Source organism: Oreochromis niloticus, linkage group LG8 (genome assembly GCF_001858045.2).
Source record: "Oreochromis niloticus isolate F11D_XX linkage group LG8, O_niloticus_UMD_NMBU, whole genome shotgun sequence".
Taxonomy (NCBI): Eukaryota; Metazoa; Chordata; class Actinopteri; order Cichliformes; family Cichlidae; genus Oreochromis; species Oreochromis niloticus.
Window position 1 is genome coordinate 14,444,166 of NC_031973.2, and position 18,186 is coordinate 14,462,351.

At 40.0% G+C, this 18,186-nt stretch overlaps 2 protein-coding genes across 4 annotated transcripts in view; both read right to left on the minus strand.

The window, feature by feature from the left end:
* The window catches only part of afap1l2 (actin filament associated protein 1-like 2), a 40,934-nt gene extending 30,881 nt beyond the window's left edge, over positions 1–10,053 (minus strand). Inside the window, exon 1 of one of the 3 annotated variants that reach the window (XM_005471257.4) lies at positions 9,863–10,053. In XM_005471257.4, coding sequence (XP_005471314.1) covers positions 9,863–9,878 — 16 coding nt within the window. In that variant the 5' untranslated portion in view covers positions 9,879–10,053. Of the gene's footprint in view, positions 1–2,797; positions 2,915–9,862 lie in introns of those variants that run through there. The other 2 variants (XM_019362570.2, XM_025909805.1) reach the window with 2 other exon arrangements.
* Positions 10,054–10,689: 636 nt separating this feature from the next.
* Positions 10,690–18,186, minus strand: part of LOC100710221 (cystine/glutamate transporter) — a gene marked incomplete in the record, with an annotated part of 11,336 nt that continues 3,839 nt past the window's right edge. Inside the window, 12 exon segments of the mRNA XM_019362578.2 lie at positions 10,690–11,251; positions 12,214–12,391; positions 12,505–12,654; positions 12,946–13,042; positions 13,120–13,223; positions 13,310–13,433; positions 13,525–13,569; positions 13,735–13,834; positions 14,565–14,690; positions 16,162–16,277; positions 16,356–16,482; positions 17,712–17,944. Of these exon segments, the coding sequence (XP_019218123.1) occupies positions 11,187–11,251; positions 12,214–12,391; positions 12,505–12,654; positions 12,946–13,042; positions 13,120–13,223; positions 13,310–13,433; positions 13,525–13,569; positions 13,735–13,834; positions 14,565–14,690; positions 16,162–16,277; positions 16,356–16,482; positions 17,712–17,944 (1,465 nt within the window).

An 18,186-nucleotide genomic window follows, 5' to 3' on the forward strand; every position in this document is an offset into this window, starting at 1 on the left:
TCTTAAATTAACAAAGCACACGTGGAATCTCATTTTAGCTGCTTTGAGGCTAAATCGAGTTGTTGATGCATTTTTCACATACACTTAGAGGATTAGGCTTAGAAAATATGCTGCGCTAATGTAATTTGACAAGAATCTAATTGGCCTTGCCTTCAAGTGTGGTCTCAAAACAGCAAGCGGGACCTACAGTATGCTGAAGAGTAATGAGTGCTTCAAACAAGACTCCAATCCAAAGGAGAGGTCGGCATTTTGCTTGAATGTTGAACAGTCACATGTGTTCAAACATTCTTTTGCCATCTTTTCTTTTTTTTAAATGTGTCTTTTCTCCTCTCTTTTTCTCGTATCCAAATCAAACTGGCCCCGTTTAAAAGTTTCTTTTCATCTGTACATCATCTCCCTCCCATCTGCCCTACTTTTAAAACAACTCTTAGCATACCAATTTATGCTCCAGGAAATATCCTGGGCTCCACTGATGCAATATTTGTGCTGCTTTCAAGCATGTTTATGATGACTTTGATCAGCGGTGAATAATATCAACAGTGGCGGAGAGTTAAAGAAAACATAAACAAGTCGAAATGCGAAATTATCATTTTTGCTTCAAATTGATGATGCAACCGAGGCCGTTTCAGTGCAAGCCGGGTATTCCTGCTTGTTCAGCTTGGAGCTGCTGGTAAAGGTCTGTTTGGGACACTTCCTTTAGTCTCTGAATCACAGTCATATTTTTGGGATGTGGTGCAGATGTTGAAAATAGTTGCAGATGTGCTCGCTTTGCTTTTCTCGAGTCTAAAATGTGCTATTGGACTTTTATATAACAGATTCTGACTGTGAAGATCTTTCCTTATATCTGTTCATTTATGCACCTGTTTAACTCAAGTACAGTTGTGAAAAAACAAACAAACTACATCATGTGTGAATAATAACTGCACCTTTGCTGCATCCACAGGAAGGCACAGCAGTAGGGTCAGTAGCAGCCTGCTAGAGGGCTAAATGCACTTGATTAATTGATCATTTGATTAATGGAAGTTTGAGCATTGCTATATAAGCAGAGGCAGAGCAGGTTATCGGAAGGTTGGTGGTTGGAGCTGTTTGCTCCTTGCTGCATGCCAAAGTATCCTTGGGCAAGATGTTAATCCAAAGTTGCTCTCCAATGCTTCCTTTGGAGTGTGAATCTGTCTGAACATTAGACAGAATGCACTAAGCATAGGAAAAAAGATGTTTTATGAATTGCTGTGAACTTTGTATATAAGTGTTGTGTAGCTTTGAATGCTCAGGTAGAGAAGAAAAGCACTACATAAAAACCAGTCCATCTACCATCCGCAGGATTGGACATCCCAGCAAACTCAGTCGAAGGTCGGACCAAGATATGTTTAAAGGAACTAGAAAAAAATCCAAACTCACTCTCAGTCAGCAGGATAAAGTTCATAACAGTGCAATTAGAAGAAGACTGAACAAGTAGGCACCAGAATGTTGATTCTGTTTATCTGGATGTAGCGTGTTCAGTGGGAGAAATGTTTCATCGCTCATCCCGGTGACTTCTTCAGTCTAAGCTGAACAAGTACGGTTTATATTTGCACGGTTGCAACAGACCACGCATTTCAGCACAAACACCTCATACCAGCTGACGAACACTGTGGTGGAGGTGCGATGAGCTTGTTTTGCACCCACAGGACCTACCTTTGCACCCACCTTGCAGTCACTGAGTTAACAGTGAACTCCTCTGTATATGTGAGGCCATCTATCCAACAGCTACAACTGGGCTCGAATGACATAATGCAACATGGAAGTGCAATGGCCCGCTAAAGGCTACCCTGGCCCAGTTAAAATGTGGCAGGATCATAAGTGAGGTGTGCATCAGCAAATACGTGCAAACTTTAATGAACTGAAGCAATGCTGGAAAGAAGAGTGGGCCACATTCCTCCTCAAGATGTGAGAAACTGATAGCATCATACAGAAAAGGGCTCAAGTTCAACAGTGGAATATGTCATGTGTTGTTTTTCATTTGAGTTTGTATTTACTAGACTACAGAATGTTCTGATGCATAAAACCTTAGAAGTGAAAGAGGGTGCACTTTCTTTTTTCCACATGAGTCTATATCCATCTCACTCAGCGTTGACTCATCCATTTACCACACCATTAGATTTGGAATCCAGAGGTGTATCTTGTTTATCTGATTTGTTTTTAAGATCACAACATATTTAGCAGGAAAAAGACTCTCACCACAGCAGGTGTGACCGTTTCTCCCGACATATTTTATGACTCACACTCACACTAAGCATTCTACTAATGACATGTCACACAAAACACCAGAGATAGCTTGTCCCAATCTAAAACTGATGACAAAATAAATAAATCCATGTTCAACAAGTTCAGTAAGCCAAACAGTGATTTCTTGTTTGTTACTGGAATGAACGATCCCTACAGCATGATTCATCTTACATAATTAAATAATAGTAATAGACACAATGCCTTAAATGGCTTTGTGAAAGTCTTTCTTTTTCTCTTTCTCTTCCTCAGCAGGTATTTTTCCTATAATAAAACTTATTTATGACTCAATAATCACCAATCAAAATTGAGGTTAAGTGGCAATTTCAGCTGATCCGCTATGTTAGAGGAAACAGTTAAAGCCTACTTCAGCAAACACAACCAACTATGCACAACATCTCATCACAAATCAATCAACCAATCAAGACTTGATCTCTATGAGTTGGTAAACACACACAGCAAAGAAGGTCAAGCTTTGACAAACATGAATATATGATTAAATATTACAGATATGAAAAAGAGCTTATAAACTTACATAAATCCATTTTAGAGGGCTCACTCTTTGGAAAAATCTAGTAAAAACTAATTTGCATGAAATGACACCAAGCGCCGGCTCTGTGATCTGTTTAGCCTTGTGACTGACACTTGCAGAGCTACGACTCCCAAAAGGGAAGTGGTGGCAAGAAGGAGAATTGGAACCAGCGGCCAAAGTCACAGTAAAAATGTTTGGATTGTAATGTGCTTTTCGCCCTGTCACACACTTAAAAGTGCTTCTGCTCCAGTAGACACGAAAAAACGACTGAAGCAGAGCGGATTTGTATCAGGCGAAAAATGTGCACGACTGGAAAAAAACACAAAAACCCCCCCAAAGAGCTGCGTGTGATTGATTTGTTCCAGGCTGCTCTTTCTTTGGTGAGAGTGGCAGATAATTCACTGATGAATAAAGGATCAAACAACAATTTGATTGGTGTTTCATCCAAATTGGCAGGTGCAGGTTTTTTTCTATATGAAACATGCTGGGTTCAGCTGTTGGACAGAGCCTGCGACCGACATGGCTGGATTAATCCAAGCTGTGTTTTGGTGTTATTTCCATAGAAACCACAGAAGAGAAAAAAGGAGTCGACTTGATGACTTCAGAAAAAAAAAGGGGGCTGTAAATGTCTGATAGCAACGCTGAAGGACAAAGAGAGAAATGGAAAGTTGTATCATCAAATCGGTGCCAACCTGAGACACAAAATTATGACTGGTGATATCTTACAGCCTTAGTAGTCCTCCCTGAGATGCCTAATGGACTAGCACATGATAAATAAATGGATTTTTGGAACTTACAACCTTTTATTCACTCTTAGCTATCACCTTGTCCCATAAAATAGATGCGTTAAGTATTCCCAGGTTAAAAGCAAGCCATCGCAGGTCTATGCAGTGTACCATCATGCCAAAATGTCTTTGAATTTCAGCATAAAGACAATGTGCAAAGAAGAAACCTCACCTTTGAGAGCAAATATTGTTATCAGTGTTTTATCGGGACCACATAGCTAAAAGCAGGATGCTGGAAGAACACAAAAAGTCTTTGCGCCTACATATAGCCACAATACAATAAGATCACACAAAGGAATAGTGAAGATCACCAGTGATTACAAGTTCCTACGTTAGCATGTAACATTGTTCACAAACCACTGAGATGTGGGGTTTTTTGTTTTCTCACATCCTAGTCACTTCCGTCACTGCTCATTCCACGGCAAGGCCATGGAGACCAGTAGTTGTGGGTTTTAATTCTGTGTAATGCAAAGCTAACTACCCAGAAGGACTGATTATAGTAGCACTTTCAGGTCCAAGGACCTGTTTGTCAAAGTACTGAATGAGATGAAAGCAAAATACAAAAAAAAACAAGCCTATTCATACCAAGCCTTGTCACTACAAGCTAGTCTTGTAGCGACATGTTTTGGTCGTCAGGCTCAACACATTTTGCTACACATATCTGTATTAAAATAATTTGGATTCGACTGCATTTTGTTCAAAAATTCTCTGTTTGGCTGTTCGTCATCACAATTTCTATGAGACAGTTTTCTTCAGCGATACAAAATACAAACAAACAAACGTTCAATTTAAAGTGGTCTAAAAATAATCTGCAGCAGTCTCCCTGTCTGATAAGGTGATAGAGGTTGAGAGGAGTTTTGCAGAGGAGCTGATACAAGTGAGGCTTGAGAGCGTTCAGTGGTCTTATTATAGCCAAGAGCCCAAATAGTCGATTGGTTTGAACACTGCAGCATATTGTTACCCTACACGCACACCTCTCTCTAAAAAAAACAGGAACTGATCAGTGAAATCACCTCCCATGTCTTTGATAGAAACGAAAACCTGAAGTCATGGCTGCTCACAATGGAGAACTATTTGTTTTGGTATTTTTTCCTTTCGTTTTGGAGGACAAAAATAACAGCATGAAGAAGGAACAAGGAACAGCCTGCAAAGAAACGGGAGGTCCAGTGTCATAAAATTAAGAAGGTAAAAGAGAGTGGGTACGGCACGGCAACCTAAGAGTCCGAGCTGAAGAAGAATGAGCACAACCCTCACAAGTGCAAACTCTCCATGCTGACCCTCCCATTGAGGTGTTAAACTATAAGGATGCAAGTACTGAAGACAGAAGTTATTAAGAAGCCACTTATCAAGAGTTATTCCACTTTCTTTTTCAAGTGTCTCCTCTTTCATCTTCCCTCTGCCCCAACTATTGAATCTTGCCTTTATTCGAATCACGCGTCAACTTTCTTTACGCTCTTTTCTTTCCTTTTTTTTGGCGGTCTTTCTTTAGATCTGTGCCATCTAAGTTATATTGAGGCTTACATCTGAGCCCTTGGAGAAATCAGGCAGTTTTTCACTGCTGAAGCATGCTAATGGCCTCTAAAAGCCCAAGTAAATCTTTGTTGATTTTAGGAAGGGGCCCTGCTCTACTTACACAACTTTGTCTTGATTAGGATTCAATGCAGGTTACAGTAGACAGTGCAGATAAACGCCAAAGCTGAAGAGTCGACTCGTTGGGTTAAAGATGTGATGCTGCAGATTTGTGTCTGCGAGGCTGCGTATGCATGAGATTCGGGGTGAAGATAAAAACGATGCAGAAGTCTGGCTCATCGCTGAAGCTTAGTGTCTGAGTTGTTGGCTTAATTTGACATTTTTAATGCGCTGGAATTTTAATAATGCTCAGAAATTATAATATAAACAGAGACTAATGATTCAAAACACCATCTTCTAAGCTGCTCTAATCATGATTTAATCAACAGTGGATCCACTGAAGGGGTTGCTTCAAGTGCAAACCTAAAGATAAATCCGCCCAGACACTGCTGTCTCCCTCTCCTTGCTAAGCATGCAACAGTAGACGGGCCACAGCATAGCTAGCTAATTAACAAATACCTAGCAAATAGGCTAAATTCAGCCTAGAATTACATTCTGCAGGCAGCCAGAAATTACATTAACTTTGTACCATAAGACTTGCTCCAAAACAAACTTACTCCTTGCCTTTGGCCTTTCTCGCAAACACACACAGAGATGAAATATCTGTCAGCCCCTGGGCCATAAGGCAGAGGAGGCTCAGTGAGGTTCCACGTCCCCTTCTTAATCCACCCCCCACCCCCCAACCCCGCCTTCATCCTTCAGTCAAACCCCCTCACTACTTCCCCTCAAATGCTTTCTTCACACTCATTCTCATGTGTGATGTGTGCATGCATGTATCACTTTGTGTGGCTTTTAACTGAGGAGTGCTAAACTGATACATTCAGAAAAAAAAAGACAAAGCTTTAAGAATGTTTCAGACTTCTTGACTTGACGATGCAAAAAAAAGTGACAGAATAGGCGCTGCAATTCCCAGCCTCAGTCCAGCCACATTAAAGTTTCTCCGCTTAGTTAAATATACCACAGAAAGGCTGCCAAGAAGGCCTTCGTGGAGAGACTGTGCATATGAGTGTGTGATTACAAGTGTAGCTTCTCCAACAAAAGTGTACCTGGTGAGAAGCAAACAAAGTACAGGTTGATCCAGAGCTGGATCCATAAAACAAAGACACGTTTGATGTGTTGAAAATGAGCGAGAGTGCGAGCCGGAGGGCAAAAAGAGCCAAACTCACACAGAACAGGAAGACCGCCTTTCTTTTCATCATTTTTATAGCCTCATCCAGCTTCCTGAATTACCCACACTTCACTCACTCCCCGTTGGCAAGTTCATCCCATGACACACATACGAGTGAACCAGGAGACCCCATGCCAGGTCTAATGGTCTACATCTAAGCAAGCTACTCCTGAGCTGATAGCAGGTCAAACCCACTAGACCCATTGACAGTTTCATATTGTTAAGCTGCGCTGAAAAGCACCTTAAATTGATTGGCATGATCTGCGCTGACAGACTGAAGAGCATGCTAATATGGAGATACTTACTTAAAAAGACATTTAGGAGGGGATCAGCGCCTTTTGGATTTGTCAAACACTTCAAAAAATAATATGTGAATTAAGGTGAATGAATTTGATTTATTTCCAACTCCATCCCTTCCTTTCATTTGATAAATTAAGGGATTTTGAACTTGAAGTTTTCAAGGTTTGGCATTTTGCGCTTTTAAATAAGTGGAAAATGTTGGGATTTGTGGCGCTGTAATAAAAAGTGTGTAATTTATGATGCCATTACTGGCATACACAGATTAAGAAAAGTGAAAATAGCTTTTTGGCATTTAGTGGTTTGTGCATGGCGTCTTTCACTGCAGCCACACACAGCACACAAATACTTAATGGTTAAAAATACATTAGATTTGGTCACTCCAGTGTTATACAAGCACTTGTTGTTGAATTGAGCAAAATGACCACAAATGATATTAATGGGTTCTCATGAGATTTGGTAAATGGGGGTTTTCTTGACTAAACATTGCACCTGTTTGAACACTAATGTGACTGTGCTGTGGGTCCAAATCCTACAGCTACCTGTGACTTTAGGGGTGCCTTTGCTCCAGCTTGTAGAGGGCGCTCCACTAATTTCACCTAAACATTACTTCACTCTCACAGCAGCATATTCTTGTTTTACTGCAAACCTTTAAAACTTTTGAAAACTATGCTCCACCACTCCTCAGACTCATACAGTTTTAAACTGTGAGTCTTCTGCATAATCTTCTAAACCAACAATGTCCACAAGCACATCTTTCAGCCTGCCTCCATTTGTCTTGCATATTCTTTTGGAACTGGTCACAGAGGCAGATCACTGCTGGAGAAGAAGACTGATGGCTGAGGCGAGAAAAGAAGCTGTCGCCTTTATGGGTGAAACACAGCTGTGAAGAACTGAAAGGGGCATATGTAGCATATAGCTTTATGCACAAATTGCTGGGATCCATATTAGCATGGAAGGCTAAATAAACAAGGGCATTAGGTGGAAGCCGTTGATTGACAAGGAAATGAAGATAATAAATACTGGAAAGGATCTTAGATGAAAATAAACATATGCTTCTATTCCCATTATGGGAACATTTAGTGGAATTACACTTTATTTATTTCTATAGTTCCACTTGTATATTATTAATGTATAATTTCTATGTCAAGCCAATGCTATGAAAATATGAGAGTGTATAAGAACTTCATCCATTTATCAGCTGATCAAGACATCTGGTACCAGTAAGTAATCTGTGAAAAAAAAAAGACTGTATAACTATTTCAACCTCTCTGATTATTTAATATTTTGTGGGCTAAAACACCAGCATGTGGGCTTTAATTAGGTGCAGGGCAAAGCAAGCTGTGGGCCAATGGCTGAGTAAAAAGGGCTCTAATCGTCTCTTGGCTGAGCTGCAGAAGTGTGCGTTCTCTTTTGTAATAATCGATTCTCAAATATGTCTCACGACAGCCCAGAGGTCATGGAAACCAAACAAAGCTCCAGGTGGCTGAACTAATTCGATCCTCATCTCTGGCACAAGGTGTGAGAATCAGTGGCATGAGCTGCTGGGCTGCTTCTCTGGAAGAAAACCGGCACGAGTCAGATTTCAGAAGCACGAAACATTTCCAGAATACTAAATAATACCTTTCCTTGTCATCGGCCTCCCTGAATTTTCCCAGGTTTCCCTTTACTGTACCCCCTCCAATGGTTGCCTGTGGCTGTTAGTATCTAATTCAATGTCCTAGTGCGCTGCCAAAAGAGGTACAGTCCAGCTTTTTTTCCTTTTTTCAGCCTGAACACACCAACTCATTCTCTGCAGCCTGTTTCTTACCCTCCCAATTCTGCCCTTCTCTAATCAATTACATCCCCACTGCAAGTCTGTTGCCTCTGCCTCCCCTTCATTGCTGACTCATAATTCATCCAATCATTGGCATTTTAAACACCTTTATCCCCTATCAGGACTACCTGATAGGCATCAAATGAAAGTGGTGCAATTCTCACTTCTTACTACTTTTAAAACCACTGACACACACACAACAGGCGGTGAAGTGAGCAACGTGGCTCCCCTGGTGGACGATCGCTGTAATATCATCGGTCCTAAAACATGACAACATCACTGTTTGTTACATGAGGGCGACGGATGTTATTACATGTTATTATATTATTGATGTTTTTGTCATTGTCAATTAATCTTTCATAATCTTGGGAGGAAGGGCGAGTAACAAAAGAGAGGAAAATTCCTTTGAGCCCAATAAAAACATTTCCAGATATATCTGTGTTCAGCTAAGACAAAAACAAACATAAGGGATATGTAAAAAGAAAATAAAAAAATGATCAATCAAAAACCTTGGCTGGTATTCTCCCACAGTGGGTGAAAAATGCACATAAGCATAAAACACCTCTGTAAGTGACTGCTTGAAACACTGACTGTGTACTCTGATGGGCTGTGGGAGTTAGCAGCCTGGGCTCACCAGTCAGCTGGGAAACGGGAATGTGGGAGCAAGACTTTTTTGACTAGTTGCCATTGTTTCTACTCCAGCAGGAGTCGGACAGTAACTCCTCTCAGCAGTGCAGAGGTCCAAAGAGCGATGTTTTTTTTCTTTTGCAGTTAGGCAAGCAAGGTGAGATTCACCTCACTTTATTTTAAACTCTGATTGTGTTAATCAGGAAGCATTAAAACGACCTTGCTCATCCCCTCGCGAGCAAATAACCACAGGAATTTGAGGAATGCTGTGAGAACGATGTTGCAGCTAATGGAATTCATCAGAAGCCACGGTGTAAACAATTTATGGAACTCAACTTTGAATGGTCGTGGAAAAGCCATCTTCATGTCCCGGGTTATTTTGGTTACATCCTTAATGAGTGGCAGGTGACCGACAGTTAAATGATCCACATGTTAAAAACAGTGTGTTATTCCAGCACAGCACAGCAGAACAGAACAAGCACAACCGAAACAACTTTTATCTGAAGATGCTTTTCTTAATCTTTCATTTCGAAAGTATATAAAGTCACAGCAGTAAAATTCACGAGTAATTATTCACCGCAAGCCAGTTTTTGTCTACCCTGCGTGTTGCACAGTACCCCTTTTTATTACAACTGTTTTAAAATATATTCATACAGAGATAGTTCACAAGAAAGCACTGTCAGCAATCCCACCCGAGAAGCCAGCAGCCCTTTCTCATGTTCTTGACACCAAACCTCTCATCTTACCTTTGTGCTTCTCCATTCGCTCGCCCCTTCAGCTCTCATAAAACGAATCAATCCCAACGAAACTTTGCGGCCAAGTTCCTCAATGATGGCACTACTTCTGCAACTTCTGCGGAATGTAGCCCGACCCTCCCGTTTTCAACAATACACTGACTGAGCCGGACACGCTGAGTTGTGACGGAACAACAGCGCTCTCCTCTTGTTCCTCATCTCTCTTTTTTGCCACACCTCCTCCACCTCCAAGTTTGCAGCATCCAGACAGAGACTAAGTCGCTGCTTCAATACCCTCATCCAGGTGTCACTCAAACATCCACGCCCGTAGCTTTTCAGTGACACACTGGGGAAATAAGCTGTCTTTAAGGGCATTTAAATGCGTGCGCTAAAGTGGACACGAAAGGGAAGTCTGCTTATCCAGAAGCTCATTTTATCTGCTTCTCTGCTGTGCTTCAGTTGGCTATCTTGGGTCGAATAAAAGGCTATTGCCAAAGAGAGGAACCCTGTCAGTCATGTCAGTTGATTATGTTTTTGCCCTAACATAACCGATCCCCAGGTAAACACCAGAAATCCTCCCAATCCAGATAGGGAGAAAGTGCTGTTTACCAAATCTTGGATTGGCATCCTTGACTGCTAATAAGCACTCACATGAAAGTAAGTTCCTGTCGCCTTCCAGCTCTCTCGTTCTCTCCTGCAGCAGAAAAGTGAAGTTCTCTGCCTAAACAATCGAGAATCCCCGTGGGAGAACCGTGACCGGGTGGAAGTATGGGAGGAATGTCAAGCGGAGTAGCAGATCATGCTCCAGAAGATGATTAAAACGCACGACACGCACTCTGGTATTTTAAGACGTGAACATATAGTGTTTATTCAATGCAGACACAGAATATGAATATGTAGGTGAATACAGAAGAGAGAAAAAAGCAAGATTTATTTAAAAAATAAACAAAAAAGGGAGTTTAAAAAGTAAAACATTCTAAAATATTCAGTGACAACAAAAGAAAAACATGAAATAACCAAAAGTTCTTAAAAAAAAAAAGATCTAAAGGAAACATGACAGGAATAAAACACAGCCTTCGGATAGAACAATGTTTTATGGCTCCTACAGATCTTGCCAGCTTCAGGAGCCCATCAGGAGTCACCTTGAGGAAAAACTACCACTTTCAGTGTTCTAACTAAAATTCCTCAACCAGAGGATTTGCTTTTTAATTTCTCCCTTTGCTATACCAAAAAATGCTTTAATATAATGCTATTTAACTGCATTGAAAGTTTTTAGAACCTGTCAAGATGCTATCCAGGAAGTATATAAGTAGAAAGCAGGATATCTGGATGGTCTTCAGCATGTCTTGACTTCCTGTTGAGCCACTTCAAGAAGGATCTGCAGCTGCTTGCTGCAATAATCTGGGAATATCGGAGAAACAGTATTATGCAGCAGTCAAGAAGTCCTCTCTTTCTTAAGATGTATATCTTTCTGTCTTCCTAAAGAATGGTCTGACCCAGCTCAGAGTCTGATGACTTAATAATAACCCAAGGTTCGTGTTTCACATACAGTGCTGTGAAGATGTATTTGTATCACTTCCTGATTTCTTCTATTTATTTTTTTATCACACTTACATGTTTCACATGTTTCTTCAAAAAAAAAAAAGTATAATCTTAGACAAAGATAACACCAATCAATCCAAAATGCAGTCTTTAAATGATCATTTTGTTTATTACGGCAACAATGTTATCCAAACCTTCCTCGTGTGAAAAAGTAGTTGCCCTTTAAACCCTAATAACTGGTTGTACCACCCTTAGGAGCAAGAACTGCAATCAAGACTTTGCGATAACTGACAATGAGTGTTTTACATCGCTGTGGAGGAATTTTGGCCCATTCGTCTTTGTTGAATAACATTTTTCCCTTAATACATCAAATCTTTAATAAAAACTGGAAAACTTTGTGGTTCCCATATTATCCACATTGTGGTCACCGTATTTTCAAAATAAAATAAATAAATAATTAAACTATTGTTCTATTATTATTGCTTACACCTCTTATATTGGACTTAAGTGTCCATGATCTGCAAGGAGCTGATTTCAGTCGTTAACTTCCTCATTCACAGGGATGTTTTGTAACAAAATGAGTATGCATATTGCATGATTTCACTTCCAGCTGATGGAAAACTACCTAGATTTCACACGCAAATTTGTGCTAGACTTCCCCATCATAATAATCTGGATAATACATTTTAAGGCAAGACTGCAGTGACGCAGTGTTTTCACAACAACCACATGTTTCTGTGAGAGACTCAGACATGATGCTTTGAATCTGTAACAGTATGGATGGACTAGGACTTAAAATGCTTTGCAGTTATGGGACTTACTGAAGATGCGCCTCCATGTGGGGGGCAAGCAAAAGTGGTAGACTGTCATGTAGTAAACTGGAACCCCAGACAATGTAAGGAGACAACTACATCCTGTGTTCCAAGGGTCCGAGTAAAGAGAGTGACTCACAATGAAGAAAGACACCACTGTGAAGGTGACTGGGATGACCAACGGCACCTTAATATTAATAACCACAATACAGCAAATAAATAAACAAACAAACCAATAAATTGTTCAGTTTAACATGTAGTAAGACAAAAAGACTTTGCAATTCAGTACAATATGCTAACCTTAAAAGGTCTAGGGTGGAGGGGGAAGCGATATCGATGGATGAGCATCCCCAAGGTTGCCAAGGCAATGAAGAACCAATCAGAAAAGGAGAGAAGGCTCATGAGCTGGGAAATATCTCCACTGATTAACATGATCACCATCAGTGGGTACTGGAGACACACAGAAAACAGTGTAACTCTTATGTCACTGTTACACACACAGTGATTAAATACACAGAATCAAGAATCATGTCATATCTTTTTAAGGTGAATTAAATATACAGTTTAAATATATTTAATAAAATATTCACGATAAAATATTAGGACTTATTCTTGGTTGAAATGAAAGATTCTACTTTGAGAGTTTTTTACCAACACTTTGTCTTCTGTACTTTATTTTCAAAGCGTTTTACTATTTATTTATGCAGATGACTGGTTTATAATGTGTGGACAGCCCTTTACCATTAACAGCAAAGCAGGTAAAGGTGTGTGTCTGCGGATATGGATTGTGGAAAAGATCTGTGGCCAGTAGCCCTCTCTGGCTCCAACGAAAAGCATCCTGCAAAACAGAGCACTCACATGAATTCAAAGCCACAGAAAAGATGGCAGTAATCATGTTTTACGAGGTCAGAATACCTTGGTGACACAAAGATGCCACCATTAAGTGTTGCGAGGCAAGATAAGGCCACGAGTATTGGAATTGCAGAATCCAATCCCCGAAGAGCATAGGTGGCGAATGTCTGGGGGACAGAAAGCTCATCAGACAAACTCTGTACACGCATCGCTCTGATTTTTCTTTTTTAATACAGTACAGAATGTGATGTACCACAGCCACAGCATCAGACAGCAGCAGCTCAGTGGGAGCCAATATAGTGTAGTAGGCCACATTAACAAGCACATATAAGACTGTCACGGTCACCATAGACAAGATTATTGCCAGTGGGATGTTTCTGTTAAGACAGGATACAGACAGAGTGATATAAGAGCTGCAGCCAAATTGGTCTGAGAAAAAAAAATGAAGAGATGTCACATGCAATCTACCTGTTTGGATTTTTGACCTCTTCTGTGACAAAGTTCAAATAAAACCTAAAGAAAAATAAGGAAAGACACAGGCATCTGATGTTTGTAACAGTATGATTTAATGGACTGTACAAATCTACGCAAAATAGTTTTGTATAAATTATGGTAAAAAAACCATGCTAAAATCATTTGTATTTGTAGCAGTTCTCCTGATATAATATGTTTGCTTACCATCCACTGTAGGCATATAGGCCATTATAGATGGCGAGTGGCAGCCTGTCTAATGTTAATGATTCAAACTCAAAACCATTCTGGAAGTTTTCAGTCTTTCCTGCAAAAAGGATGATACAGAAAGAGATAGTGACAACCAACTGAATGCATTATTATTATTATTATTATTATTATTATTATTATCATTATTATTATCATCATTATTAGTGGTAGTAGTAGTAGTACAAAATCAATTCTGCAAAATTTGGGTTGCTGTGTAAAAATGTACAAAAAACAATGCAAGAATTTACAAATCTTATATTTTAACTCATATTTTGTGCACAACTGAACATGGAAAATATATTGAATGATCAAACTGAGAAAATCCCAATCTAAGAAAAGTATTGGCTTGTTTTGAATTGAACAAAAATTTGGGCCAAGGCCATGTTTTACCACTGTGCAAGAATGTTACATTATTCTGAAGTTTTTTTGCAGATTAGTGAACCTCTGCACATTTCTACTTCTGAGAAACTCTGGCTCTCTAAAATGCTCTTCTTATATCCAGTCATGTTACTCATTTGTTGCTAGTTAACCTAATTAGTTCCTGAAGCTGGTTCTTTTTAGTACTTCTTACTTTTTTCAGCTTTTTGTTGCCCAACATTTTTGAAAAATTTCACCACAGTCTAATTTGATTTGCAAATTATTGCATTCTGTTGTTATTTATATTTTATACAGCTTCCCTGCTTTTTTTTAGAAGTTGCCTTGTTGTGTTGTATATTAACTTTCCAAATATGATAAAGTATTTTTTTATTTTCTTTTTTGGGTGGATCTTTACAGTTACGTGTTCCCACCTTTGACCAAAGCAATGACACCGGGGATGATGATGAGGACCAGAGCAACTATCTTAATGAAAGTCAAAGAGACCTGGATGTGAGATGCCATGCGCACACTCCAGCAGTTGACTGCCACAAGAAATGCTACAGAGACACAAAGATAAACAACTGGCAAAATAAACTACTGTGGTTTTGTATAATACAAACATGAAAAAAAAACATACAGACAAATACAGGACTGTGCAAAGTTGTTGAGTCATTCTTCATCTCTTTATATTTTGCTAGGAAAATGGGAAATAGATGAATGAATAAAATGTCAGTAAGCACGCATGGAAATATGTCTTCTGTTTGGAAGTATACAGGCAAAACAATTTTGTACAAAATTGCAGAAACCTGTTTTTATAATTCAAATGAGCTTTAAAGATTTGGTACTCTGACCTTTATTCTTGAACTCCCTACTTCTCCAGGCTTCTTGAAGGACATTCAAAGATCTTCTTTACATGTTGGCTGCCTCCTTTTCTTTCCTCTGTCAAGCTGATTTTTGTCAAGTTCAGATCTGAGCTCTGATCTGAGTCCATGACAGATAGTTTTCCATTGTGTGCTTTTCTATTCACATATACTTTTACTGCATTGGCAGTGTATTTGGGATCAGTTGTGTCCTTGGGCAAGACACTTCACCCGTTGCCTACTGGTGGTGGTCAGAGGGCCCGGTGGCACCAGTGTCCGGCAGCCTTGCCTCTGTCAGTGCGCCCCAGGGTGGCTGTGGCTACTATGTAGCTTGCCATCACCAGTGTGTGAATGTGTGTGTGAATGGGTGGATGTCTGGATATGTAAAGCGCTTTGGGGTCCTTAGGGACTAGTAAAGCGCTATATAAATACAGGCCATTTACCATTTACCATTTACCATTCCAAGCTGAAAAATGAAAATATTCCCAGTCAGATACTTTCCAGCTGATATTGAAAGGATTATAAAAGTCAGGCGCTACTTTTGTGTGTTCAGAATTCCAGCAATTTTGACAAGATTCCCAAAATCACAGCATGAAATCAAGCCCCAAACCATGACAGCGCCTCCACTGTGTTTTACAGCTGGTTTAGACACTCACTGTTGAACCTCAATGATTTGAACAAAACAATATTCCATGAAACCAGACTTTCAGCTAGTTGTAATATAGTATACTTCAGTGGCTTCGTAACAGACACTCTTCCACTTAGACCATTTCTAATAAAGCTTCTGTGAATTTTAGATGGATTACCTGAAGGCCTAGATCCATACCTCAGTCTTTGCCGGACTTTTCCTATAACTTAAGGACATGTTCATTGGATTTTGTTCATCTGCTACTGATTTTTTTAACCACTTTTCCCATTTCCTCAACATTTTTAAGGAAACACTACACACCATGCTGAGAAGCTTTTGGCTAATAACACTTTAGGAATCACTTTGTTAGTGCAAAAATACAATTTCTTGCCCTGTTATCTTTTCTGTGTTTCATAGAGTCAACTAAAGAAATTAGGTAAAAATTATTACAAGACAGTCTGGCTATTTGGAAGCAAAACATAAAGAAATCAAGGTAGACTCAAGACTTTCGCACAATGCTGAGAACTGAAAACCACTCACTCATGCCAAGGATGCTCACAAGTTTGATTAGCATTGTCGGAACAGCACATGGTGCAAAGAATGGCTCCACCACATAACGACCGAAGGCCAAGGACACAAGGGAAGTCGCAGCTGGTCTGGAGATTAAAAATATTTTCAGTGATTAAGCGCTGACTCTATTTTATAACTCTAGGACCTCACGAAAAACAACTTACCCGATGAATAAGAACTCAACCCAGAGTCGGAGGAAAGCAGGAAGGGGTCCTAATGTCTCCAACAGATACGTGAAGTGACACCCTGATTTTGTAAAAGTGGTGCCTAGTTCAGCATAGCACAGTGCCCCTGGAAGAACAGAAAATAAGCACATGAAATGTTTCCAAACCACCAATACAGCATTTGATCATAAGAGTTTTGATTGTGATTTGACAATCAAAGGCCTTTCTGACAAAACCTTAAAAGAATTTGATCATCATCTTGGACTCAAATCAGATTTTGTGGTTATTAGACAAATGTATACATGGAGGAACCCTATTACATTTAATATTTACATGTTATTAAATATTTACATTTAAATAAATAAAGATTTTTATATATTCAGATATATAAAATGGGGCTGCACGGTGGTTAGTACTGTTGTCTCACAGCAAGAAGGTCCTGAGTTCAATTCCACCATCAGGCCAGGGTCTTTCTGTGTGGAGTTTGCATGTTCTCCCTGTATTTGTGTGGGTTCTCCATAGGTACTCCGGCTTCCTCCCACACTCCAAAGACATGCAGCTAGTGGGGTTAGGTTAACTGGTAAATCTAAATTGCCCATAGGTGTGAATAATAATGGACTGCATTTTATATAGCACTTTTTGAGACCCTGAAAGCGCTTTACAATTCCACTATTCATTCACTCTCACATTTACACACTGGTGGAGGCAAGCTACAGTTGTAGCCACAGCTGCCCTGGGGCAGACTGACAGAAGCGAGGCTGCGCCATCGGCCCCTCTGGCCAACACCAGTAGGAGGTAGGTGAAGTGTCTTGCCCAAGGACACAAGACAGGACCAAGACAGACAAAGCAGAGGATCGAACCGGCAACCTTCTGGTTACAAGATGAGCTTCCCAACCCCCTGAAACACAGTTGCCCCCGATGGTTGTCTGTCTCTATGTGTTAGCGCTATGACAGACTGGCGACCTGTCCGATGGATGGATAGATATTATTTATTAATTATTTATATAATTAATAATATTTATTAATAAATAAACTTTTATAATGATTAAGTATTCAGCAGACCTCTAAATTATTAATTCACTCACGTGAAGGTGAGTGAGTCCTCAAAGACTCTTACTTAATATGACCAGCTCAAGAGATTTATTTTTACATCTGCATTTATTGATGAACTTTGATGACCTTTGATAACCAAGCTTGCAACATGATGCTTCAAAATGTGTCGTTCACAAAACAATGAATGTTGACATCTTTAATTTACAGTTTATGGAATTTTAAGCTTGAGACATAAATACAGTTTTTAAAAGACAAGAGTTTTTGACCATGAATACAGAAACAGAATACACTTCCAGATCTTACCAAACAAGGAAAGGACCCCACACAGTCCCCACACTAGAAGTGACAGCCCCATGCTGCCGCTGTTTATTAGGACTCCCTTCGGTGCAATGAAGATCCCACTGCCCACCACTGTTCCCATGATGAAAGATACAGCAGGCAGCAGCCCAATCTCCCTCCGAAGGTGCACCAGCTCCTCATCCGTCTTCTTGTTATCGTCCTCTTTATTCACCTGTGTCTGTCCCATTTGTCCGTGGCTGCAGGTCACAAAGTAAATGAGCTTGAAGCTATAACAGAAAGAAGCATAGCCTCGACCTACACGTTTTTCTTTGTTCACTCGCTCTTACTCCATTGTCCAGCCTGACTAGGGAACAAAGCCAGTACTCTTCCAAACTTCAGCCATTAAATATAACAGCTTTAAGCCTTGACGCTTTTGTGTCGAGCTTGTCAGAGTCCTTTTAGACTCAAAGAGAAAAGAGTTGGGATGTTGCAGAAACAG